The sequence below is a fragment of the Rhinatrema bivittatum genome, chromosome 9 (assembly GCF_901001135.1).
Source record: "Rhinatrema bivittatum chromosome 9, aRhiBiv1.1, whole genome shotgun sequence".
Classification (NCBI taxonomy): domain Eukaryota; kingdom Metazoa; phylum Chordata; class Amphibia; order Gymnophiona; family Rhinatrematidae; genus Rhinatrema; species Rhinatrema bivittatum.
Window position 1 is genome coordinate 10,970,776 of NC_042623.1, and position 25,358 is coordinate 10,996,133.

The 25,358-nt window shown below is 45.6% G+C and overlaps 1 protein-coding gene across 2 annotated transcripts in view; it reads right to left on the minus strand.

Moving 5' to 3' along the window:
- CAMK1D (calcium/calmodulin dependent protein kinase ID) overlaps positions 1 to 25,358 on the minus strand; it is a 385,522-nt gene that overhangs the window by 123,803 nt on the left and 236,361 nt on the right. For both annotated transcript variants that reach the window (XM_029615125.1, XM_029615123.1), the window contains exon 3: positions 18,709 to 18,783. In XM_029615125.1, the coding sequence (XP_029470985.1) occupies positions 18,709 to 18,783 (75 nt within the window). The remainder of the gene's footprint in view (positions 1 to 18,708; positions 18,784 to 25,358) is intronic.

Below are 25,358 nucleotides of genomic sequence, written 5' to 3' on the forward strand. Positions count from 1 at the left end.
GCTATACCCAAGGATACTCGATTTCAAAGGATACTGCTATTCTCACGGATGACACACATGCAAGGAGACTGCTATACGCAGGATACTCAGACTCAAAGGATTCTGCTATACTCAGGGATACTTGATTTCAAAGGATACTGCTATACTCAGGGATGACACACATGCAAAGAGACTGCTATAAGCAGGATACTCAGACTCAAAGGATACTGCTATACTCAGGGATGCTTGAGCTCAAAGGACACTGCTATACCCAAGGATACTCGATTTCAAAGGATACTGCTATACCCAAGGATACTCAAGCTCAGAGGATACTGCTATAATCAGAGATGCTTGAGCTCAATGGATACTGCTATACTCAGGGATACCCGACCTCAAAGGATACTACTATACTCAAGGATAATCAAGCTCAATATGCAGGGATACCTGACTGAAAGAATGCTGCTATAGTCAGGGATACTTGAGCTCAAAGGATACTGCTATACTCAGGAATGCACAGAAATAACAGGTTTCATAAATAAAACAAAAAAAACATAACTATAAAGTGAACCCTTTTTACTGGACTAACTTAATCCATTTCTTGAGTAGCTTTCAGGAGCTAATATTCTCTTCTTCAGGTCAAAATTCAAATGAGCAGAGATGGTCACGCTCAGAGGGTACCACTGGGCTTAGGGATAATCATGTTGAATCCATACCGCTATACTCGGACACTCACACTCAGTCTGCCCGTTTGCATCCTCCCATATTCTGCAAAAGACTTGAGCTCAGACAAAATGACCAAGGACAGCAACAGAGGGTTAAGAAACATTTTAGGAGTGAAGCCATTGGACATGGATTGCTTCAGAGAAGGATCTATAGCTGGGCAGGAGAAGTTCCAGAGGATGTGGTGAAAGCTATCAGTATAGCTGTGTTTAAAAATGTTTGACAAGTTTCGGGAGGAAAGGTCCATTAACAATTATTAAGGTAGAATTGCAGAAATCCCCTGCTTATTCTTGGGATAAGCAGCTTAGAATATATCTATCCCTTGGGATCCTGCCAGGTACTTGTGATCTGGATTGGCTACTGTTGGAAACAGGATACTGGGCTTGATGGACCCTTGGTCTGACCAGTATGGCATGTTCTTATGTTATCTTTCCTCCTCACCCCGGCACATACACACGCATGCATGCACTCTCCCCACACCTCAATTTTGACGTGATTTTTTTGAAAGATACAGTGGAAGAGGCCTAAGATATTATTGTGCGGTCCCAAACATTGGGTTTAATCTCAGTAACACAGCCCTAAGCCTTGTACCTGAAAAAGCGCAATTACAACTTGCTTCCATGATAGGTTTCCATAGCAAACCCTAACTAGTGTGCAAGACCTGAAGCCCCGTCACCCCTGGGAATAAGATAACAAGCCAATAATTCAAGATTCAGCCTGAGCACACAGCTCCAGGTCTTGTCTTTGTTTAGCTTGTAGTCACAAGGTTGTGTGATTTTATTAGCCCTTGTTCAGCCCACTCTAGATGGCTTCTGTTGTACCACGAAATCTTCCTCTTCTGTAGTCAGGTCCTCTGAATTCCAAAAGGGCCCCAGGACTGCACCGTGAAGTTATGCAGCTGGAGATCAGGGGGAAAGTCCTGAATGGTGTTAGGGGTGCTTTAAGTAAGACGTCAATCGGAAAAGAGTATTGGATCCCGCGTGAAAGCATCCAGAAGCAAGAGTGAGCGAGCTGTTCCTTAACGCATATCATTTAACTTAAAAACTCAAGAATGTACGGAGACAAGGAGGCCAAAAGTAACACCTGTACCATGAAGGATTCTCAAAGAGCCCACAGACTAAGATGTAAAACTATCATATTATTTGTAATTACCCATTCTCCTGGCCATATTATGTACTAGCTTAGTCCCCTATGGCACTGAAATCATCATTAGATAGATGGAAACTAATACCTACATATGTACACCAACACTGTAACCAACAGCTTTGTTTTTGTTTGTCTGCTGAATGTATAACTATGAACGTCACCTTGTAAACCGCTGCGATCTATACATGGAACGACGGTATAGAAAATGTCTAAATAAATAAAGCCCTCCCTGTGACAGCTCTGATTTGTATTAGTCCAGAGATGAAATGACTGCAAGCAACCTGGTCGTCATTCACGAGAGAACTTATTTACAAATTGCTCGACAGGCACAGTTCCTACTTCTCTGTGCTGAACCGGTGGATTGCATTTCACAATTCGCATAAGGATAAGCTCTCTCATGAAGGGTTTTAAAGCAGGCTGCTTCTCCCAGCCTTTCTGAAATCGGAGAGCTTTGGGATCAGAGCTCTCAATCCAACAGAAAAATCACCTGTACATCTTACTCACACCTCAGATACGCCAGGCAGACGACGATTCTAAAGCTTGTGGCTTTTCCCAAGGAATGGATCCTGTTCTTTCATTTCTGTTACATACTTCCCCCTCTTATCAGGTACTGCCCAGTTAATCTGTTTACTTCCAGAGTTACCTTACAGCAGAAGGATTTTCATTCATGCTCACAGCTAGGGTTGTGCATTTGTTTAAAACAAATTTCTAATCCAAACAAAAAAAAAACCACAACAAAAATTTGGAATATTTTGTTGCAGCAAACAGCATGCAACAAAACCCATTCCCTCTCTGCTAAGCCCTTCCCCCTTCTGCAGCTCCCCCAGTTGTTCCTAGCCCAAGCAGTACAGCACTCTGCTCCTGCACTGATCCTGAGGAACTGCATGCGTTCAGCGCTTCTGAAATGAAACGCTACGTCTACATTATCCCACAGCCTCTGATGCAGATCCTGGAGTAGATTTTGAAACCCTGAAAGTGTCGGGGGTTTGTATTCTTATTGAAATGTTTTTTTTTATGATGTATCTTTCAAAAATTGAGACTTTTATTTGCAAATGTAAAACTAAAAGGTCTGCAAACTAGAGGCCTAGAAAATCATGAAAGGACTTGAGCAGGTTGATGTAAATGTACTGTCTCAGATAACAGAAGGACCCGGGGGGGGGGGGGGGGGCACTCCATGAAGTTAGCAAGTAGCTCATTTAAAACAAATCGGAGAAAATTCTTTTTCATTCAGCTCATAGTTAAGCTCTGGAATTCATTGCCAGAAGATGTGGTTTCAGCAGTTAGTGTAATTGGGTTTAAAAAAGGTTTGGAGATAAGTTCTTAGAGGAAAAATCCATAAATTGCTGTGACGGTAATTAATAAGCAATAGGAGCTTGTGATCTATCTAATGTTTGGTACTTGCCAGATACTTGTGACTTGGATTGGCCACTGCTGGAAACAGGATGCTGGGCTTGATGGACCCTTGGTCTGACCCAGTATGGCGTAAAAAAACAACAAGTAATCGTCCATATTGACCAATGATTATACCTAACTGCTGGCTATAAAGGTGACTGAAAGGTTAGCCGGGATATGAGGGTCATTACAGAGATACATTTCTGCCTTTTAGTGATCACAGTTTTGTGGGATTCTTTTCATTGATATTTCTTATTTTCCACATTTGAGGTTTTCTCTTTTTGATAGTTGTAAAGCAACGCAGCGATAAAACAAGTTTGACTGGAGCCGCTTTTGAAAATGACCCAGTGAGTGGAAGCCACTTTCGCTGGTTAGGAGGTGTTTTGGTTTTTCTAATTTAATGTTTATTTCATTTTGGCAAATTCATTTCATAGATCCTGGAAGAGGCTGAGGACTATCCTGCTGTAAGGAAGGCTTCGCTCCTTACTAAATATTTCTGCCTTTTTCCATCTGCTGGGAGAGTTTTTTGCGTTTTTGGATCCTCCCTCTGCGTCAGGGGTTGAGCACGGGGGAGTTTGGAAATGGATAAGGCCCCCCCCTGCCTGCACCAGTGGGGTAAACAAGGAGAGGAGTTTTTGACTTGAGAGAGAGCTGGTTCGTTTCTGACCCCCCCCCCCCATGCCTGAGGGTAAAGGATCGGGCGCGGTTTGCCCTGCTGCCAGTCCAGGTGGGGTCTGCAGTTGCCTGGGCTGCTACTTTGCTCTCCATCCAGTAAGAGTGGGGGAGCCGTGGTGACCTCGACGGAGAAGAAGTAAGAACTGAGTTTCGTGTCTTCTTGTTTGAAAGAGGGCGTTTGTTTTTCTGCCACCATCTCTCTGCCTCTAACTGTGAGAGGAGAGCTTCGGAGCCGTGGACACTGAGGCTGAGCCTGTGGGGAGGGACTGCAGTGCTTGCGGCTACCAACCTGGAGGTTTCCTGCTCATGATTTCACCTGGTTATAAGTTGCAGTAAACTATTTTTTTTCTTGAACAGCACTCCAGGTCCTTAACTACTTTTTTCCTGCTGAGCTGAAGAGATCGCGGGAGAGAGACTGTTTGGCTGTAAGAGACTGTAGAAGGTACCTATCCCCAAGAGCTTAGGGCCCCCAGAGGCTTGTCCTCCTCCCCACCGGCTGAACTTTATCCCCCTTGGTGGCTTTACCGCAGTGCTGCGGATGGTGCGAGCGAAGGAGAAGAGTGATCCGGACGACAGCGGCCCCAGGGACTTCTGCTGTGAACCCTGTAGCCCAAACCTCATCCGCAGGCCGCGTACATGAGTGGCAGGCATGTTGCATGCATTCCAGTGCAGTGGCTTGTTTTGTTGCAGTTCACTGGAGCAAATTCAGGCTGTAATTAAGCCAATGCAATGCCGACTTGCGCTCTGAATTTTTAATTACATTAACAAGGGAGCATGTGTTAACACCTAATGAAAAAAAACTCAATTAGGCAGGACGCCAAGAAAATAAAATTCTGCATAGAAAGGCGCTGTGACCAAAGGTGCAGTATTTAAAAGGCATTTTAGATATATATACGGGAGCGGGGGGGGGGGGGGGGGAGATGTGTTTTGCTGATGAAAGCTTTGGTTAGTGAAGGTTTCCAGTTCCCGCACTAGTTGACGCTGTTGTGGAGAAGCTGTGCTCGGTGAGACTCGGGGATGCTTTCTGAATATTTGTGGAGGAAGATGGATGTTACTTTTCTGGAGGCTACTTTTTAACTTTTAAGGAGCAGGTGCGTGGACGGAATGTGCTGCCGCCATTTTCCCCACTGGCGCGCCAGGGCTGAGCAGGACAGACTTGCCCGGGGCCAGGTTTTCTGCACTCCACTGGAAAATACGCCCCCTGGTGGGAGGAGGTCAGGGCGGCACCTTCCTGGCATTGCCAAGCTGCTCGAATGTTGGCGACGAGCTGTTTTACTTCATAATGATGTCACCGCTGATACTGGCCCTCACCTAAGGACATTACAGGAGTTAAGTGATTCTTGAGGTCTGCACAAAATCCGTCCGTAACAGAGTATAAAAGAAATAGTAATCATTTTCCAAAACAAGCTTATTAATAATAGGTTCCAGTACAAATAGAGCAGAATTTCCCAAACACATAGCCAGAACCCATTAAATTGCTTCGCTAACCTTTGCTAATACTGAGATATTTATCAGGCACCCCGGATACAGATGCAGTGTAAGTGCCACGTGCTCGTTAGTGTCAGGTTCATTAAGCCCAGCATTCTCTGGGGGAGCGTCTTACAGCAAACGGATCTATTTATTTTATTTATTTATTTATTTATTGTTTTTGTTATACCGAGTTTCATGACATGCATCACATCAACCCGGTTTACAATTAACAGAGTGTGTAAAGCATAACGTAACGTAAACAATGTTCTCAACAAGAACCTTGAACTTTAGATACAGTGAATCAGATAAAGGATGTGAGAAAGTTACAATAAAACAGGGAAAATAACTTGGAGCTGGAAGAAGGGAGAGATTGAATAGAGCAATATTTACATTTCAGCCTATTAATGTAATGTAATAGAGTAGCAGAGTGAGTAAATAAAATATGTGAGTAACTGTGGCAGTACATCACTATGAAACGGTACATCTAGAAGAGGAAGCTCACATTCCTGTCTTAGTTTGATGAACTCCCCAGCTAGAAACCAAGCTTTTGATGGCAAAATCGCATTGCGTCCCGCCTCCGCACGTCCTCCTGCGTGGCCTCTGGTTCTTCGGCACGGGTCCACCGTTTTCCGCAGTTAGGAAATTCTTCAGGGGAGCTTCCTGATGCCAGTACCGAAGCTTTCGACCGAGAAGCATCGAAGGATAAGGAGCTCCACGGGGCTTGGCTCGGAGCTGATGTTAACCTCGCCCAGCCAACATGCTCAGGTCCCTGCTTTGTCCTGCCTTCAGATTACATCTTAGCCTGTTCCTGGTCTTGTCTTTCCTACTGAACCTCTCTCTTTCCTCCCCTGTGACTGAGAGGATCTCCCGTCCTCTGAATGGCAGAGTTTGACTCCCCGGCGGGAGCCTTCTGCCCGTCATACACAGGCGCCACCAGTACTGCAGCTGGTAAAATCTTGCCAAACAGCACGAATATCAGAATCCACCTCATTCCTGTGCTTAGAAACTCCTGAAAACGCTCCCTGCCCAAACATAATTATGACATTTTGATACAAGGAACTGCTGGCGATTGGGAGATTTTAAGGAATACTGCTATTTCCTGGAAAGCGCTTGTTTTCCAATGCAAGGGTTTACAGACCATAAACGCTTGGCATAGTTATGAACAATGCATCTCAGAACTCCCCTCCCGCCAACGGACTGGAAGGAACTGGAATTGCAGTTAAAACAAACTAACTTACTGGAAGCTTCTTGGCCTTCTGTCAGGCCATCTTACCAAGAGGGCTCCCAGTGCTGGGCTCAGATCTGAAGCAACACTTTCTGCTGGGCAAAATATGCGTTTGCTGCGCATGAGACAGCCTGTGGGAACCAACAGGAAATATGCAGCCCATCCACCAGGCATGCTCAGATAAACCTGTTTTAAGGAACCTTGCAGTCATTACTTGGAAAAAAAAGTTGGACGAGGATCTTCGACTCGGGCAGCCGAAGGACCTGCACAGCGAGCTGTCCAGCCACCCGGCGCTGGAGATTTTCCACCCAGCACGATCACTTATTTTCCCTTCAGTCTGCTTGGATCTACCTCAGTTTCAGCTCTGCCTAGATTCTAAACTCAGCTGCCCTCTCCATGGCCTCATATTTAACAAATACACCTCGTCTGCCTGATTATTTGCCTTTGCTGCTATTCAGAAAACCTTTAAAAGGTGTAAAAAGATCTGCAAAATTGTCATTCTGCCGCAGAAGAGGATGCAGAATGTTCTTTTCATCAGCTTTTCAGCCTTGTACCTGTAATACTTTGAACAGATACTATTAATTTCACAATGAAAAACCTAGCTCATTTTCCTTAGCTATACCCTAGATTTTACTGAACAGGTAGATGTGTATTTGGATTTTCAGAGCCGCCTGACCCCACAGAAGCGGCAGGAACCCGTTTGGAGCAAAGGAAACCGATTAAGTACCCACAAAAAAGCGACAAAGCTTAGAGAGGGTCGGGTTATCCGCCAGGGTGAGGATATTCACTAAGCACAAGCAAGAAAATAGAAAAAAAGTTAAAAAATTTGCATTAATAAAGTGAAGAATAAACACGGGAGCTACCTATTGAGACAATTACAAAGTGGTTGCCTTAAATGTATTTTTTAAATGTATTTATTTAGTGATTTTTTTTATACCGGCATTCATGATACAATCATATCATATGCCGGTTTACAGGGAACCAGGCTATAACAACCTTAAACATTAACATAGCGAAGCAAAATAATAGTTACATTGAAACAGGGGTAATGGAACTGGTGGAAGAAGAAGACAAAGCAGAAGGTAACTCAATGACCATAATTATTTACAGTGCACTGAATGTTCAGTAATGATAGCTATGGCTGATCGGTGAATTTAGGGAAAGGCTTGTTTAAATAACCAAGTCTTTAAGCCTTTTTCTAAATGTCAGCAGGCAAGGTTCTTGTCTGAGTTCAGGGGGGAATAGCATTCCATATGGTTGGTCTGGCTGTAGAGAAAGCCCGTTCTCTGGTGGTTAGATGATGGGTGGATTTGGTTGATGGGGCGTGCAGGGATCCTCTGTAGGCTTCTCTGATAGGTCTAGATGAGGTGTGTAGTCTGAGTGGGAATTGAAGGTTAAGAGGGGCTTGGTTGTGGATGATGGTGAGGGACTTGTGTAGAATTCGGAAGCTTATTGGTAGCCAGTGTAGATTTCTGAGGATGGGTGTGATGTGGTCTCTTCTGCAAGCGTGTGTTAGGATTCTGGCCGCCGCATTTTGAAGCATCTGAAGAGGTTTGATGGAAGAGGCGGGGAGACCTAGCAAAATGGAATTGCAATAGTCTATCTTGGAGAATAAATGGCTTGGAAATCTTGAAAGTGTAGAAGTGGTTTAATTCTTTTTAGTACCTGTAATTTATAGAAACAGTCCTTGGTTGTGTGGTTGATGAATGTTTTTAAATTCAGACGGTTGTTGATTAATACTCCCAGGTCTCTAGCTTGGGTGACAAAGGTGTTAGTGAGTGACCTTTGAAGGGTATTGCTGTCGTCCGGGGAAATGAGTTCAGTCTCAGCTGAATTGAGTATCAAGTTTAGGTTAGTAAGTACGAGGTTGATCTCTCGGAGGCAATTTTCCCAGTACTTGAGTGTTTTTGTGATAGATTCTGTTATGGGGATCAGGATTTGCACATCGTCGGCGTAAAGGAAGTGTTTTAATTTTAGGTTAGTTAGCAGCTGGCACAGGGGAAGGAGGTATATATTGAAGAGAGTGGGGGACAAGGAGGAACCCCGAGGAACTCCTAGTGAGGAATTGATGCGATGGGACTCTTTATTGTTGATTCTGACTTTATAGCCTCTGTTGCTGAGGAATGATTTGAACCATCTGAAGGCAGTTCCTGTTATTCTGATGTCAGATAGTCTGTCGAGGAGGATGGAATGGTTTACGGTGTCGAAAGCCGCCGAGAGGTCAAGAAGAATTAGTAAGAAGGATTGTCCTTTGTCCAATCCCATGATGATGTGGTCTGTTAGAGAGATGAGGAGGGTTTCTGTGCTTAGTGCCTTACGGAATCCGTATTGGGAAGGGTGCAGTATTTTGTGTTCTTCTAGATAATCTAAAAGTTGAGAGTTGACTAATTTTTCCATGATCTTGGCTACAAAAGGTAGGTTGGAGATAGGGCGGAAATTGTTGGGTTCCTTTGGATCTAAGTTTGGTATTTTGAGTAGAGGTTTAAGAGAGGCGAGTTTTAAGGTGTCTGGGAAGATTCCTTGTGATAAGAGAGCAGTTTATGATATCGGCCAGAGGTTTGGAGATGGTGTCAGGTACCAGTAGGAGTAGTTTTGTTGGGATTTGGTCGTAGGGATGGGTAGAGGGTTTCATTTTCTTTATTAGAATTTGAATCTCCAGGCGATAGTAGGTTCAAACGATTCAAGTGAAATGTAGCCACCACACATCATCACACATCAAGGAGTTCCCTTAATGGTGGATTGTTAATTATTAATTACATCACTAGCATGGGATCTTCTTAGTATTTGGGTAATTTCCAGGTTCTTGTGGCTTGGTTTGGCCTCTTTTGGAAACAGGATGCTGGGCTTGATGGACCCTTGGGCTGACCCAGCATGGCAATTTCTTATGTTCTTATGTTGAAATTTGAGACTAATTGTAGTTATAATTGAACATATGAGGACAATATATTGCTGTCACTCTAAATCAACCTTGCATGCCAACTCAGAATAGCCCAGAAATATCACCAAAAGAATGGTACGTCTCATATCATATCAGCAGTCCTTAGCGCTTCGGACACAGGTCTTCAGGATTAGGCACAAGAACACCTTGGTAGTATTTACCTGCTCTACGTGGCAGGGGTGGTCCATGCCCCTGGAAGCTCTCGATTGGACCATCTTTGGGTGTGTCCCCAGACTGGAAGCTGTATCGAAGGAGACCTTGCTTAGTGCACCCTTGCTGGTGCAGTCTTTTGAGGCCTTGCCTGTGGAAATGCTGCTTGACTAGCCTTGACTCCTGATCCGTGCCTAGGCCAGAAGTCCTGACCTGCCTTCACCTGCAAGTATTTGTTGGACCATCAAGTGCACTCCTCCTGACCCTATCCTTGTCCTCCCTGAATGGAAATCCTCAAGTCACTTGACAGAAACCCAAGTCCTCTAATAAAAAGATTTTTTGTGAAATAACCTTGCCCTAGAGTCTTCATAATTCATATACAAGACCAGAGTAAGTCATCTGATTATCTATTTCCCACCTGGAGAGCCATGAAAAATAGCGCTATACATAGGGAGGATGTATTTGCAAGAAACAGATTTTTCTCTGTAAAGATTTCCTTCGTTTTGTTTTTATTTTCAGCTTTCTGAAATAGCATGGATTGCTGTATTCTCACAGTGGTCTTCACGGGACACCGTCTTCGGTGAAATGGAAAACCTGAGGAAGGGAGGATAACTCTTGAAAGCCGGCCGTGAATGTCCTGGGTTAGTGCAATAAGAGACTTTCACCTTCACGTGCTGACCTTCAGTTTCGGTGCTTGCTTTAAAAGAAATCCCAACTCCCCTGTGCGCTGCCCCGCACAGAACTGCGGACGTCGCCTTCGAGTCCGGATTAAAGCCATTGTTTAAGGGGCTGGAAATCAGTCGGACGCCTGATACAAGCTTGTGTCACTGCTTTGGCCAGGAACAGTTTGAGGATTCTGTCAGCCTGATTTCGAGAGAGCGCGCCAGGGAAAGTACAACATATGCAGCACGGCATGTGATCCAGAGAGCCAGAAGTGACAACCACTGATTTAGGTGCCAGCCGCTCAATACTGCAGAAAGAAGGAAAGACATTGTTTTGGATTTCACATCTTAAGCAGTCTGTCACGCTCACACCAGGGAAGTTTTGCCATTTTAGCTGTAAAGACGCACCGGGAGCCTTTTCAGTCTGGATGTCAATTAAGATTTTATTCCATAACCATTCCATCTCATTTCGCCTTCTGCTAACAGCGCCTTTTGTCTCTATTTGTTATGTAAGCAAGCAGAGCAAAAAAAAAACCCAAAAGTTTTAGTTCTGAATTTGTAAAAGCAAAAATGTTTCGAGTGGTTGTGTTAGCGGGACTGGTGAATCACTGGGCTCCTCCCATAGGCACACAAGATAAGACCCCCCCCCATCCCACCTGTGTTGTGAGAGAGCGCGCGTGATAAAACAGCAGCTCTCATCTTTTCCCTGTGTGCAGCTCACGCATCGACCAGGATGGTCACCGACGCATCCCTGCAGAGCAGGACAAGCCACGGTAAAGGCCATACCAAAACGTTAGCAGGTTTACCAGGCAGTCAAGATCAGCATCAGTGAGGGCGGGACTGGGGGACACAGCGCGCACTGCCAGTCGCTGTGTCTGCTCCCTCCCCCCTCCGCCCTCCCACGCTTACCTGAATACGAAGGGAGCACGCGCCACGGCTAAAGGGAACTCCGAGAGGAGAGGGCATACGCACTTACCGTGTCCCCGCCCTGCTGATCTACCACCGCAAGAAAGTGAGAGGCGGGGAGTGATGAAGAAAAAGGCAGGCAAAGGTGGAGAGGAGAAAGGAGAGAGAGGAATCCACGGGCAGTGGGAGATGAAGAGGACTCTGGTGAAGGAGGAAGAGATGGAGAGGAACCTGTGCATATGGCTGAAGAGGAAGCTTGGTGGGGGGAGGGAAAGGAGGAGCAGATATAAAGGAATTTAAGAGGAGAGATAAGAGATGAATATAAGGGGCTAGGAGATAAGACAGAAAGATGAAGAAGAACATGGGCCAGATAAAGAGACATGAGAGAGAGTAGGTGGAGAGGAAATTGGACAGAGGAGAAGGGAGAGACAAAGAGCAGAAGGGAAAATGAGCAGGCAAACTCCAGGGCCTGTAGCTTTGCATGCACCCCCCCCTTCAATTATATTCAGATTTATCTTATGCATATTCATTAGAGGTCTCCTGAAAACCCAAGAGACTTGGTGTCCACAGGCACTGGAGGTCGTCTATCCTTGAAGATGAGAGGGAGAAGGAATAGGAAGGGAATCTTTAACTGATTTTGTTTTATTTTACTTTATTGATTTTATTATGTGGTGTATGTTTGTTTTATCAATGTTATCTAGTTTTGTTTATGAATGTTATTTTGCAAATTGCAATGATTTATTTCTGGAATTTGACAGTATATCAGAAATGCAAATAAATAAATAAATCGCCACACCATCTGCACCCTCTCTTTAAAATCCTTGACTCACTCATGGTGTGTCATATATAGATGATACTCAGCAGAATAAGATGGCTCCTGCTAGGCTGCTGATAACCATCTGTGCCATGGGCTCGCTCAGGGTAAGAAGGTCACTTGAAATGTCTTGCTTTGATATGCTTCTCCAAACTTCTGCCTGATCATTCAGTAACCTTTACCATATACTTCACTTTCAATGCATATCCAGCATAGCTCTTTGCTTCTATGGCAGGGGGGATGAAGAAAAGTGGATCTATATACAGACAACAACCAACAAGCATGGGTGTAGCTTGCTTATAGCAGCGGTTACTATCCCTACCTAATTAAGCTAGATATTTCACTTAGATGCAGTTCCAACACTGCTCTCTACATTAATGGTGGGGGTGGAACGGAAACAGAACCAAAAGGTTATTAAGGGCCAAGAGTAACAGATAAGTATGAGGGAAAAAAAAGTGCGAAAGCTTGCTGGGCAGACTGGATGGGCCGTTGGTCTTCTTTTGCCGTCATTTCTATGTTTCTATGAATAAACGTGGCTGAAAGATACAGAAATAGTCCTAACTGCATTGTCCTGAATAAAAAGAACTTCCATGCATACCTTGATGTGTTGCCTGTACATATTACACTCTCTAAACATACGAACATTAAGAACTTCCATACCGGGTCAGACTAAGGGTCCATCAAGTACCGCAACCTGTTTCAAACAGTGGCCAATGCAAGCCACAAGTACCTCGTAGAATCCCATAGTAAATAGATCCCATGCTGCTAACACCCAGGGACAAGCAGTGGCTTTCCCCAAGCCTAACTTGGTTAATAACTGTTTATGGACTTCTCCTCCAGGAACTTGTCCAAACCTCTCTAAAGTCAGCTATGCTAACTGCCTTCACCACATCCTCCAGCAATGAATTCCAGAGTTTAACTGTGCATTGAGTGAACTGTAGAAGGAGGCTCTCTTTGGCACAGTGTAAGTATTTAGGTGAGCCCCAGCAGTAAATCTGAGAGGCGGATCGTTCCCAGCACACCCTGACTTACGGATGGGCATGCACAAAGGAAACCCGTTTGGAGACACTGCCCCGCGACAGAAGTGCGGGGCCGCTCCAGGCTTCTTCGTGGTTAATGCATGTGTACAGAAATACTCCATAGGAACTACACATGATGTGTCATGTGATAGCAGGGGAATACTTAAATAAATAAAAGGATGCAAACGCATTGAGAAAGGACGGACATGCTATCAGAAATAAAATCAGACCCAGAGCCATGGAACTTCCCTGAGCTTCCCACATCAGCTGTGTGTCCTAGGGGGGTCATTTTGTAACATTGCACCTGTTAAACATCAATTTGCAAAGCAGACTCGCGCACACAAATCCACTTTGAAAACGACTCTGGCAGAAGTCTCCCCTGCTAAAACGTCCACACCAAGGTTTTGGGAAACTTACATGCACACTTTTTAAAATTAAAAAAATTTGACACGAAAAGTCTGCACCCAGACTCCATCCCCAGGAACACGGCTCTCCTATGCGCATACAAGACGTGGGCGCGTAATTTTACACACAAATCTGTCACCCTACTTTCTATGGGTAACGCACTGCTTTCCCCGCCGGAGGCCCTTTCAGAACAAACCCTCCCCACTTCTAAAGCCTGCATGAGCCTTTGTGTGTTTGGACTGTGAAAATGAAACCAATAAATCGCAGAGCGTCCCAGTTCTGCCCTCCTCCTGCTGGGCCCAGCAACGTAGCAGGCGAGGGCAGAAAAAGAGCAGGAGAGTGGCACACTACAGAGACAAATACAAAAAAGGAATAATGAACACTACTGTAAAAGAAATGGGCACCAATAAACTAAAATAACCATCCATAAAATTTAATAAATACAACGTTAACATGTAGTAAAATAAATGTTAATAAAATTATATGCATTAAATAAATGCGTAGCAATAAATACAACAGTCAATAAACCTTACAAATAAAAATCCTGACGTGATCCTGCTCTGACCACGCCTGCAGTAAGGGGATGTCAGTATTCAGCCTCGGGCACAGGGGTGAAAAGCTGCGCGACCCCTCTGCTAGCTGAAAGGACGAGGGCCCCAACAGGCAAATCTCTTTCAGTAAGAGGGCACCAAGTGGAAATTTCAAAGGAGCTTCCTCGGCTCTTCAGGCATCTTTCTATTTATTTCGTTTGATGGAGACTTATTTTGGTTTATTGATGCTAATTTCTTTTACAGTAGTGTTCATTATACCTTTCTCATATTTGTCTCCTGCTCTTTCCTTTTGATTGGGGTCACTGGCCTCTGTGTTTCGCTAGTGGCCTGCAGGTGGCTTCCGGCTCAGGCCTCTGACACTCCCCCAGACATAGCAAGGAGCGGGCTGCCAGCGAGGGCCACCCTACCAGGCTGGCTGGAGGGTGGAGTGCCCTGGGGGACTGGGACAGCCCAGAGAGCAGCTGCTAGGTTAACCTCGTGTGTATGGATGCAGTCAAACCTCAACAAGACTCAGGTTTGTTGGTTTAATCGCGGGCTGGTTTTCTCCCAGTTCTACATCAGTTGGAACTGATGGCCGGATCTGCCCTGTTCTTGAAACAGTACAAGATTTAGGGACGTTTACTGACTGTACGTTTTCGGTGGTCTTGCAAATCAAGTCTGTGATCTTATTACTCCTCTTCTCAAAAAACTGCATTGGCTGCCTGCTGCTCGGAGAATTCAATTTAAGATTGTAACAATCGTAGTTAAAGGCTGCTCACAATGGTGAACCCGGGTAGTTGGCTAATCTTTTGCATCGGCATTCTCCTGCTAGATGTCTCTGTTCAGGTGATAAGTTATTTTCCTTCTTGTTCCTTGTATTCTGACTCTGCTATCCATTTCCTACGCCCAGCTTAAACAGTTAGCTTTACGCGGAGGCTGCTTCTTCTACTCCAAAACTTTAATAACAGGCAAAACAGAGTCTTATTGTGCGTAAACTGGAGATAACGCGCGACCAGCGTAGTCTGGGCCACAGAAATAAAAGACAGGTAAAAAGAAGATAATTTTGCAGGGCTGGCTAGATCCCCAGCTGAATCGGACAGGTGCCGACCGGAACTGACAAAAAGGTGACTGAAAAACAGGAGGGAAAATAAAACACGCAGAAACCCCTGCTGCCAGGTCAGAGGTTAACCCTTTAGAACCCGCTGCACTGAACATAGCTGAAATGGTGATCGACATGCAGGCTCAGCACCAGCTGGCAGCATAACAGCGAACAGGGAAACTTCGCAGAACAAAAAGCACCAACTCGGGATTAATAAACAGAAACAAAAAAGGCTGCTGTAGAAAAAGGTCACTGTGAAAGCAGGGCAACAGTGAAGAAATAGAAAATCACCTGTGGAGACAGGACATCTGCCTTTAAATTGGTCCAGTTACAAGAAACTCACGATCGTATTCTTCTGTGATGGGACCAACTCTGTGGAATGCTTTGCTGCCTCGGGTGAGGAACCTACGGGATTACAGGTTACGGCTCACTTTTTCAATCTGAAGGCTTGTATTTCGGTTCCACTTCGACTGGAGCAATTATGATCTGATGAGAGGCTTCATGAGAATTTAGTTACGTTTTTAACTTAAGGGTAGATTTTAAAAAGGCTGCGCGTGTAAAATCCGGCCTTTTTCACGCACGGCCGGGACCCTGTGCGCGCGCCGAGCCTATTTTCAACCATTGTTCGCTGTCCCGAAGACCCGGCTCCTGTTTGCTGTCAATGTTTCTGTTTTTGTGTATGTTATTTTTGTCATTATTTTTTTATACTATGCCTGCATTTTTATGTTGTAATTATGTGTGATTTGAACTGATTTTGTAAGCCGCTTTCAGTCGATTAGAATTTTTAAATAAATAAATTGTTGAACGATGGCCAGCGCGCTATAAACAGTTGCTAATTAGGTATTTATTATTAGTAGCATAATAAAAGCTCTATGCTGGACGTCTCCTTCTAAATGAGCCATATAAATAAATACCTTGCAAAGTTTCCCTTGTAAAAGTGGTCTGAATCCTTAATGTGCCTGCCCGCATGCATACGGATAGCAAGGTTTCTCGAGGAAAAGAAGAAATAACACTGAAGCTACTTTTCTCAAGGTACACCAACGCGTTCCTTCTCTGAAATTCAATGCCGCATTCCCGCCCAAAAAAAGGATTCAGTTAAAAGAAAGATGAAATGCCTGCGTTTCGTGTTGGCTTCCCGCTCCGCAGCCCGCTCGTTACCAAGAGCTTTGTGGTCTAATGCGATGACGCCAACACTGGAAATTCAGCAGTGGGTTTCTTAGTTAAAAAAAAAAAAAAAAGCAGATCATTTGTATTCCACAGGGTTCTGCACAAGGCACAAAATTGCAATGATGTTAGTGAAATCAGTGCTAAATTGCCCTGCAGCGCGTTTCCATCCTGTACCGTCGGTGACTTGCTTGAGAGAGCGGAGGGCCTTGGTTTCGGGAGGCGTTTCCGGAGCAGCGGCGGCGTCATGAGGGGGGAGACCCGCCGCCGAGCTGAAGAGTCCTCAGAAGAGCCGGGGACAATGGAGGTGGCTCAGGTGCACAGGTGGGCTGCCCACAGCCGCGAGGGAGGAGGAACTGGGAGCTGGAGCTAGCAATCGGGGGTAAGTGGGCCCGGCCGTGGGCCTGCCACGCGGCCGGGCCCACTTTTTGAGGGGCTAGTTATAGCTGCCTGGCTTCACTAGGTGACTACAGTTAGCAGTTGTGTGGGAGGAAATATTCATGCTGACGGACTGAGGCAGCTAACGCCTTAGTTCCAGTGGCAGTACCTCCATGAGTCCAGTATAAACACGGGTATCTTTCTAGGTATTTTACTACAGATTCATAACTTATTACATCTGCATTAGCAAACAAAATTATATCAAAAACTCCAGAATTGAAAAAATGATCCAGAAAACAGAAAAAGGAGCAAAGGTAGCATCTTAGGTTTATGTTTTAAAATATATTTTGTTTCTGGTATTCTGACTTATTATGGATGATTCACGAAAGTTTATCAATTTAAACTTGAAATCCTGCCTTGTAGATAAGGGCCTTTGTTAAAGCAGAGTTTAGAACAGTGCCCAGTGTTACATAACCCTCATTATGTAATCTAAAGAACAGAGAGTAATTAAACACAATCACTGCACACTTCAATAGTTCTGAAAGCTTCAAAAATCTGCATTTAAAAGTTATCCCATCAATTCAGCTCATTACTCCAATGCTAAACAACAAAATCCCAGGCATTTCTGGAGATGCAGTCATTAAACTGATCATTCGTGCCGTGAAATCTGTGCAGCTGAGCAGAATGTCAGATTAAACGCCTTTTGATATTCTATTCTTTTATCAACAAGATGCTGGGAAGGGTTGGGACCATGAGATTTATAGTAGCGCATGAGAGAGGAGAAGGTTCAATCTCCCTCGGGGGTGTTTTTGTATACCTCCTGTCACTTCCCCCTTTCTTCCATCCCCAGATGTTTATCTGCATCGGTATTTGTAGGATAGCACAACCTATTGTCTCACTGCTGGGTTACCTGCTGCAGTGCTGCCTACCTGAAATAGGCCCCGGGACAGGGTTATTTGCTGTACTGGTCTCCTGTACTGTTTGTAACGTGCAGGCCCGCTGCGCAATGAAGCCATGGAATGGACGCCCCTTCCCAAGGGTGAAGGGAGCAGAGCTCCTTGTGCCACTCTTTCTCCCCGGTGCCCTCTCGTTCCTTCGGACCGCCTCGCATAGGAATGGATGCTGCTCCGTGGCACCAGGAAGATGCCTTACGTACTGTTCTGGATTCAGCTGATTCGCTAAGCAGGAGCTGATCCTTTGTCCAATTAACGGCCACTAAGCTGGCAGTAAACCAAGATGAGCCCTCACTAACCGAAGCCCCAGTTCATCAAAACTGCGTACTCCAAACAGAAACCTCAGATCAGCAAATAAAGGTCTTATAAAGATTCCACCTACTCGCTATAAACAACTCACTTCAACGCAAAATAGAGCAATTTCTCTAGGAAGCCCTAAACTCTGGAACACCCTCCCAATCGAACTCAGAACACAAGAAAACTTAAAAACTTTTTGAAAAAGAGCTAAAAACATGGATGTTTACCAAAGCTACTAAATCACCCAATGACTCGATGAACTCCTACGCTAAAAACCTAGTGAACTCAACACAAGATGATATTATAACAATGAACTGAAATGTGTAAAGAGTTTATAAATTGATATCTTTTTATACTAGCAACCATATGTACCTTTTGAAAACTCTGTTAATCATCGAAACTTTGTAAAACCGTTGTGATGGCGAAACTGAATGATGGTGTATAAAACTCGTCAAACAAATAAATAAATAAATCGCAGCGTGGACTTTCTTACGAACTTTGCCGCTACGTATACAGAGCTGCCAGGCAATGATTTATTCTTGTTAAAATGACTGTACAGCAGGAAGCAAGTTAAGGTGGATTGCTTCATATTAAAATATCTACCATTTTATACTCAATGAAGCAATGGATATCAAGTCTACACCATGCACTAAGACAGGTTTTTCACAACTTCCCCACCGGAAACATAGCCCACAGGACAAAAAAGTCTGGTATCAGCTGGATCACATTCTGGCGGTCAAGTCACCGCTTATTACAAGTTTACAATGCGCAGAATGAACTACTCACAGCTGCATGACGAGATACAGATGGTTGGGACTCTCGTAGATATCTTCCAGGGCCACGATGTTTTCGTGTTTGATCCTAAAAAATGAAAAACACAAAAATAAAAATGGTTAACTGCAACGAATGGCTTTTACGAACAGAAAAACGCGATTTGTTCCAGAGTGGGTCGCCTCAGTACAAATTAAACAAATTTAGTCAGCATTGTGTTTGGTGATAGGTGGCACTTCCTTTTCAGCTCTCCAAATATTTTTACTGAATTCATAAGAATTTTTTATACTATTTCCATAAAACATTTGTTCACCTGGGAGGTTACTGTTACTGTGTTGCACAACCTATTCTATCTACAGGATACAACAAAAGACTGCAATTTAGCACCTGAGATATGTAATGATGTGCAAGTATCAAGAGCTTCTGAAATCATCTCTATTATACTTTTCAGCCGCAGTGGCTTCGTGTTTGTAACCGAATCTGTGTTTCTGGGAAGGAACTATCCTCCCAGTTTAAAGTTGAAGAGATCCCAGCATGATCAGATCTTGGATTATACACTTCTGCCTGAACTACTGACGGCACAAGCAATCTGGATATCAGGAAAAAGTTCATTCTAGCATATCTTTGATAAAGAAAGGAGAAAAACGTGAATAAATATCCCCCCGGAAACCCTGCAGTCTCTGTCTATAGGATGCAAGATTCTCCATGAGTCTAAAAGCCCTCTCTCAGCACTGAGTTCATCTCCTTTACATTAACACTGCCAATCTAATACCAGATGTGGTGATGAGTTGAAGACCCTCCCGTAATAATAAATACATCCCCTAATAAGGATATAGGATTTGCAAAACTTGAAAGAAACCCGGGGAATCCATTAACAAAGTGTATGTAACTAGAACAAGTATTTTTTTTCTGCATCCAGAGATGTGATGCCTGTGATCTCCCTTCCCTTCAGTACCTGCGGTTTGAGAAATCAGTGTAAGGGCCGAGGACTTTTTTTTTGTACAAAACTCCATTGTTATTCCCCACTGCCGGAGACGAGGCATATGCCCCCCCATCCAGCCCTCAACTTTCAGATTCCTTCTAAGAGAGAATACCACAACACCAGGCTTCTTCTTCTTAACACAATTCAAAATCTTCCTGAATCCCGTTGACATTCAGACACAGGCGTCACTGTCCCACAGATGTCCAAAGATCAATGCTCAGCATCACAGCGGGCAGACAGCGCTGGAAGCATTAAGCTTGTCTGGGACCTTCAGCAGGACCCTTACATGGAGAATTCTGCTGAACAGACTCAGATAAAAATTATACGCCTAACTTTATCCAGGTAAATTTAGGACTGCTGTATTTTCAGCCAGACCTACGTGTGTAACTTTATAATGCAGCTGGCGAGGAGGAATATTCAAAAATCAGCTTTTGTGCGCGTAACTACAAAGCTATGCGCACAAAAGCTTTTGAATATCGACCTCAAAGATCTTGATGTCCATGCACCCATATTTAAATCAGATTTTAGCCCAAATGATTGAGAAGAAAGTCCATTCAACACTGCTTTTGTATCAACGACCAACACAGCTAATCCTTTGCAAGTTCGTCAGCTGATCCTTTCCCGAACAAGCTAAAGTCTGTAAAATGACCCTGGAATTAACATTTGGCCCCAGGGATGGCATTCAGAAGGCCAATCTTTTCTTCCCATGTCCTGCATGTCTCATGCAAGGTCCTGCTTCCTCCTGGCGTTAAGGCCTTTGTGCGAAGCTTTTTCCCTTTGGAACATCAGGTCCCACAGGCGAAAAAGCAGTGATCTACCGCCGATTATTGAATGGAATCCTCTGCCACTACTGCTTCCCGTTCATCACCTCCCCTGTGTCAGCTATTTGCACACTGTTCCTGCTCCTCCAGGTAAACATCCATCCTTCAGTGTATCCCATTCTCTCATTTTAACCAGCACGCTGTACCCATGAAACTGTCCGTTTCCCAAGCCTCTGCCCCCCGAACGACTGCACCCCGTTTCTCCATGCAGCGCTGGTGCTCCTCTGCAATCCAAACCTTGCTCTGCACTCCTGGGGGGCCCCTGGCACGGGAAGTGGGAAGACCCTGGTATCGTGAGCGAACGCGCCAGCCGCCTCTTTTCCAGCTCCCACGGATTCAGCCTGCTACGAAAGCCCAGGGGAGGAATATCCAGTCCTTTATTACCTGCCTTATTTTACTATGAAATTCACTCAAGGCGGTTTACAGTACATTAGGATAGCAGCAGAGGAGCAAACGGCTCACCTGCGGCTTTACAAGAGATAGGGTCCACAATTTAAAAGTAGCAGCAGTTTGCCATTTCATTTTGGCACTAAAAGGTGTTACACAAAATGCCAACAAAGTTTTACTGACTAAGTTTCTACATGTAGTGGGGAAATCGGTGATTTGCATCTGGAAGCAGGTGCACGTAGCAGATGCTTGATGCTAGCTACAAGTCTCGGCAGCTCGACAAGCATTCGAGGGGATGAACCCGTGCTCCCTCGGTGCCTTTCTGCTTCAGGAAAAGCCAGCCCCCATGTTGAGCGTCCGCTCTCCCAACGCATGCCCAGACACCGCTCCTGGGCGCGCGATCCTGCATTTAAATGAGGGGTTGCACTAAAAGGGAGACACTAGGGACTCGAGCGCATCCCTGGCTCCTCCTTAGCAGCAGAAGCCCAGGAGACGTTGGCTGTCAGTGGGTTCGGCAAACCGACACTCAATTTTACGAGTGTCCGTTTTCCAAACCACCGTCAGCCATGGGTTAGGAAAACGACCGCTCATAAAACCGAGTGTCCATTTTCCTACCCTGACCTGCCAGCACTTTAAAAAAATATTAAGTCGGAGGGTGTACAGAAAAGCAGTCCAGAGGGAAAGGTACCCCCCAGTATCCCAAAAGGCTGCGCCAAAGGCTACCTGTTTGTTGTGATGGAGGAAATCCGGAAGTGGATCCTTAGGCCGACCGACCCAAGGGAACAGTCGGTAGGCAGAACTCCCACTGGGCAATTGGAGCTTCACCTGGAAACCCGTGACTCCTCCAGAGGAGCTGTAGGAGCCCGGGTCGCTAGGACTTAGGAGTCTTCGCCCTGGAAGTCCGAGGTCCCCCCAGGAGGAGCCCATAGGGACCCCGACCGCTGGGACTTAGGCGAGGACGAAGAAACCGAAGGAGTGGAATACGACCCGGAGTCTTGGCAGGCGGCGAGCAAGCAGGAGTCGGGGTCACGAACCGGAGTCGAGGCAGGCTGAAGGCAAGCAGGCGTTGGAGTCACGGACCGGAGTCAAGGCAGGCTGAAGACAAACAGGAGTCGAAGTCACGGACCGGAGTCAAGGCAGGCTGAAGACAAACAGGAGTCGAAGTCACGGACCGGAGTCAAGGCAGGCTGAAGACAAACAGGAGTCGAAGTCACGGACCGGAGTCAAGGCAGGCTGAAGACAAACAGGAGGAACAGGAACGACGGCAACTAGCTCTTCGGGTGAAGGAACCTCGTTGCAAGGCAAGGAAGGCTAGTAACTGCAGGGCTTAAATAGCCCTGCAGCGTCTGACGTCAGGAAAGGAGGAGCCGTGCTTTCCCGCGCTGGGCCCTTTAAGAACAGGGCTCAGCCGCGCGCGCGTGCCTAGGGGGCGGGGCTAGCCGCGGGAGGACGCCGGCGGCGAAGAGAGAGCCGGCGCCTGAAGGCCCTGCAGGCCCGCGCGGGGTCGGAGCACAAGGAGGGAGCTGCGCCCGGGGTCCCAAGTCCGCGGATCGCGGCAAGGCCCCGGGACCCGGAGAGGAGGTAAGGGCTCGGGCGCCACCGTGGCGACCGAGACCGCAACACTGTTGACCACCTGGGTGAGATGAAAATTTGGTTTAAGAAGAGAATCAAGAGACTTGAGGAGACTTCTGAGGCTTTTGGATTACAGTTGACGTCTTTGACTTGCTGAAACCCTGTTGAGAACTTTTATGCTTTTCTCCACTTGACCAGCGTATGCTGGAGCTGCGCTCTTGCTATCCTACCTTCATCAGGGAGGGTATTTTTGCTATGGATGAAGGTGCAAGAGAAGGGAGAGAGTGGTGAGGAGATCTAAGATGGACATGACCGTTGTTTTCATTGTACTAATATTTTTTTTACTGTTGTTTTATTTCTTTGTGATTTTGGCCTGGATACTTCTATTTAAGTCGGAGTGAACTGGATTCCTTGAATGCCACTTTGGATTCTGTTGAGTTTTCCTTTTCTTTTGCCAGAGCACTGGTTGAATGGATGGCCATGGGTGTGATGTTTTTCTTTTTACCCATTCTACTAATTTTGGCTTCCTTGTTCTTAATTTGGAGACTCTTGCATGTGGTGGCGATCACTGACCTGGCGTGTGAGCCTTTGACTATCGTAGTGACTGAGCATGCTAGCGGCCCAGGATGATATCTTCCCCCTATCTGGAATTGGACCCGGAACCAGACCTGTAGCACCTCGGGTTGATGCTAAGCGCACGAGTGAGCATTTCTGGAGTGAAGATGGCATATACTCTCAAAAACAAGCTGTTGAGCTTGTGTCGTGATTTAATAAACACTTAAGGCCAGCAGCATGAGGAGAAAAGTCCTTTTATTGACCACAAACCTGTAATATAATAAGATATATCTTATGGAGAGAACAAGTTCCCATACAGTTCTCTCAGAGGTGACGTAATAATACCAGACATTGTAAAGGGTTCACACCTCTAATTTCTAAACCAAGGACAACGTTTATTTGCTGTCACAACAGTTTCCCAACCGGTAGCATTAACACAACATTCGCTTAATAGGACAGCATTATAATTCTCTCTCATGCATATTCTAATGAAGCTAGGGTGCTTGTAAATCATGCGACCTTTGACCTGCATGTTAGCATTTCAGCTCGTCAGCCGCCTTCAATAATCCTACAGTTTATTCACAATTCATAGGGGAAAAACTAACACTTGGAAGGAGATTTAGCGGTGCCAGGACTGAAAGGGGGAGGGAACTGGCCCAGCGTTGTGGATCTGGCCTGTGGTTACAGAGGAGGAGGTAACGGAGAAATCAGAACGCCTTCCCTGGATCCGTGGCTACACCTGCCACGGAGCTGCATCAAAGGAGAAAGATACGGACTGGCCCTCTGCAGGGACTGAAGAGCCGGCAAACCTGGCCTAAATCAGAGTCGTGATTAGCAGCAGAGACCACCACTGCGGCGAGTATCGTGTGGTCCTGGAGGGGGAAAGAGGAAGAGCCGAGCCAGTGGCGAGAGCTAAGCCAGGGCCTTTCTCCAGTCTGAAGGTGCCGGGGGGGGGGGCAAGCAAAGTGGGGAAGAGAAGTCAAAGCTGTGGGACAAGGAGAAGGGCTGTAATGGGGGTCCCGGGTGCCACTGCTGCAGTGCAGTCCTGAAATTCTCCAATTTTACAAACTTAACACGAGCCAGCTCATAGTGACTCTGCCTAAATCTCTCAGTTCTTCGCTGCCAGAATCGTACACATCAAAAAAAAATCAGCACGCGGTCTCCTAGCCAGGAGCACAGTGCGTAAAATTTACTGTCTCACCTACAAGTCCCTCAGGCCGCGCCCGCTCTCCTAACGCGCACCGACGCACCTCTCCCGGGCACCCGATATTAAAATGGGCTGCCGCGGTAAATAGGATGCATAGGGGGGACATTGTGTGCCCCTAGCACTGCCTCCTCCGCAGCGGGCGCCCAGGAGAGGTGGCTGTCAGTGGGTTAGGAAAATGAACGCTCGTTAATTAAACGTCCATTTTCCTATCCTGACCACCAGCACGCTTTTTTTTTATTTAGTGAGTCGTTTTTAAGGGTTCTCCTTTTTTGGTTCCTCCGACTTAATATATTAAGTCGGAGGAACTACAGAAAAGCGGTATTTTCTGCTTTTCTGTAGACTGGGCTCCTCCGGTGCAGGCATTAATTGTTGAGGGTAAAAATGTGTGTGTCAGGCGCACTTTTTTTTTTTTTTTTGCCATCAGGCGGAAATAGCTATAGCGCTCATCAGCATGAATTTACAGGTGATGAGCGCTATTAGCTTGGTTGGATACACGTTTTGGACGTGCTAATCCCCGTTTTGCATCGGGGGTTATGGACCCCTGTCCGAAACACGCATCCAATCGCGTGTTTGGGATTGCATCGGCCTGACTGAGTCTCCATTTCATTTACTGAAAAAGAATCAATATAACGTTGCAATCCTTTAGGATCCTCCAATATTTGGTCTTATTCACAGTGACTTTCATCCTCGCTGATTGGAACTACCTGGGCTTTGCTCTCACACCACCAGCAACTTCTTCCTGGTCTGTGCGAGGACTTTTAGACCCAAGGGAATCACATTTTTCATGCCTTTACTTTGACTGTTAGGGTATCCGGAGCTACAAATTACCACAGTTGATCTCAAGTATTTTTTGATACCTGTGCTTTGGGAAGGCACTCCATGATCTCAGAGACTGCTTTGGAAAAAAAACTGCCTCCGAATATTTCAGCTTCCATTGTCTCTGAAATCCCCCAAATTCTCAGATTGTTTCTCCCATTGCTGTTCTGTGCATCTTCAAAGTCCCTCTTGGTTTCAGCGATAATTTTGATTTTGTCCTGGAGCAGTGTTAGGGTTTCTTTCTGCAGGGAAGTTCTCTCTTCCATTTCCTGTACTCTCCCTAGAAATGAAGAGAATTGTGCTCTAAGGGAAGCCACCTCCAGTT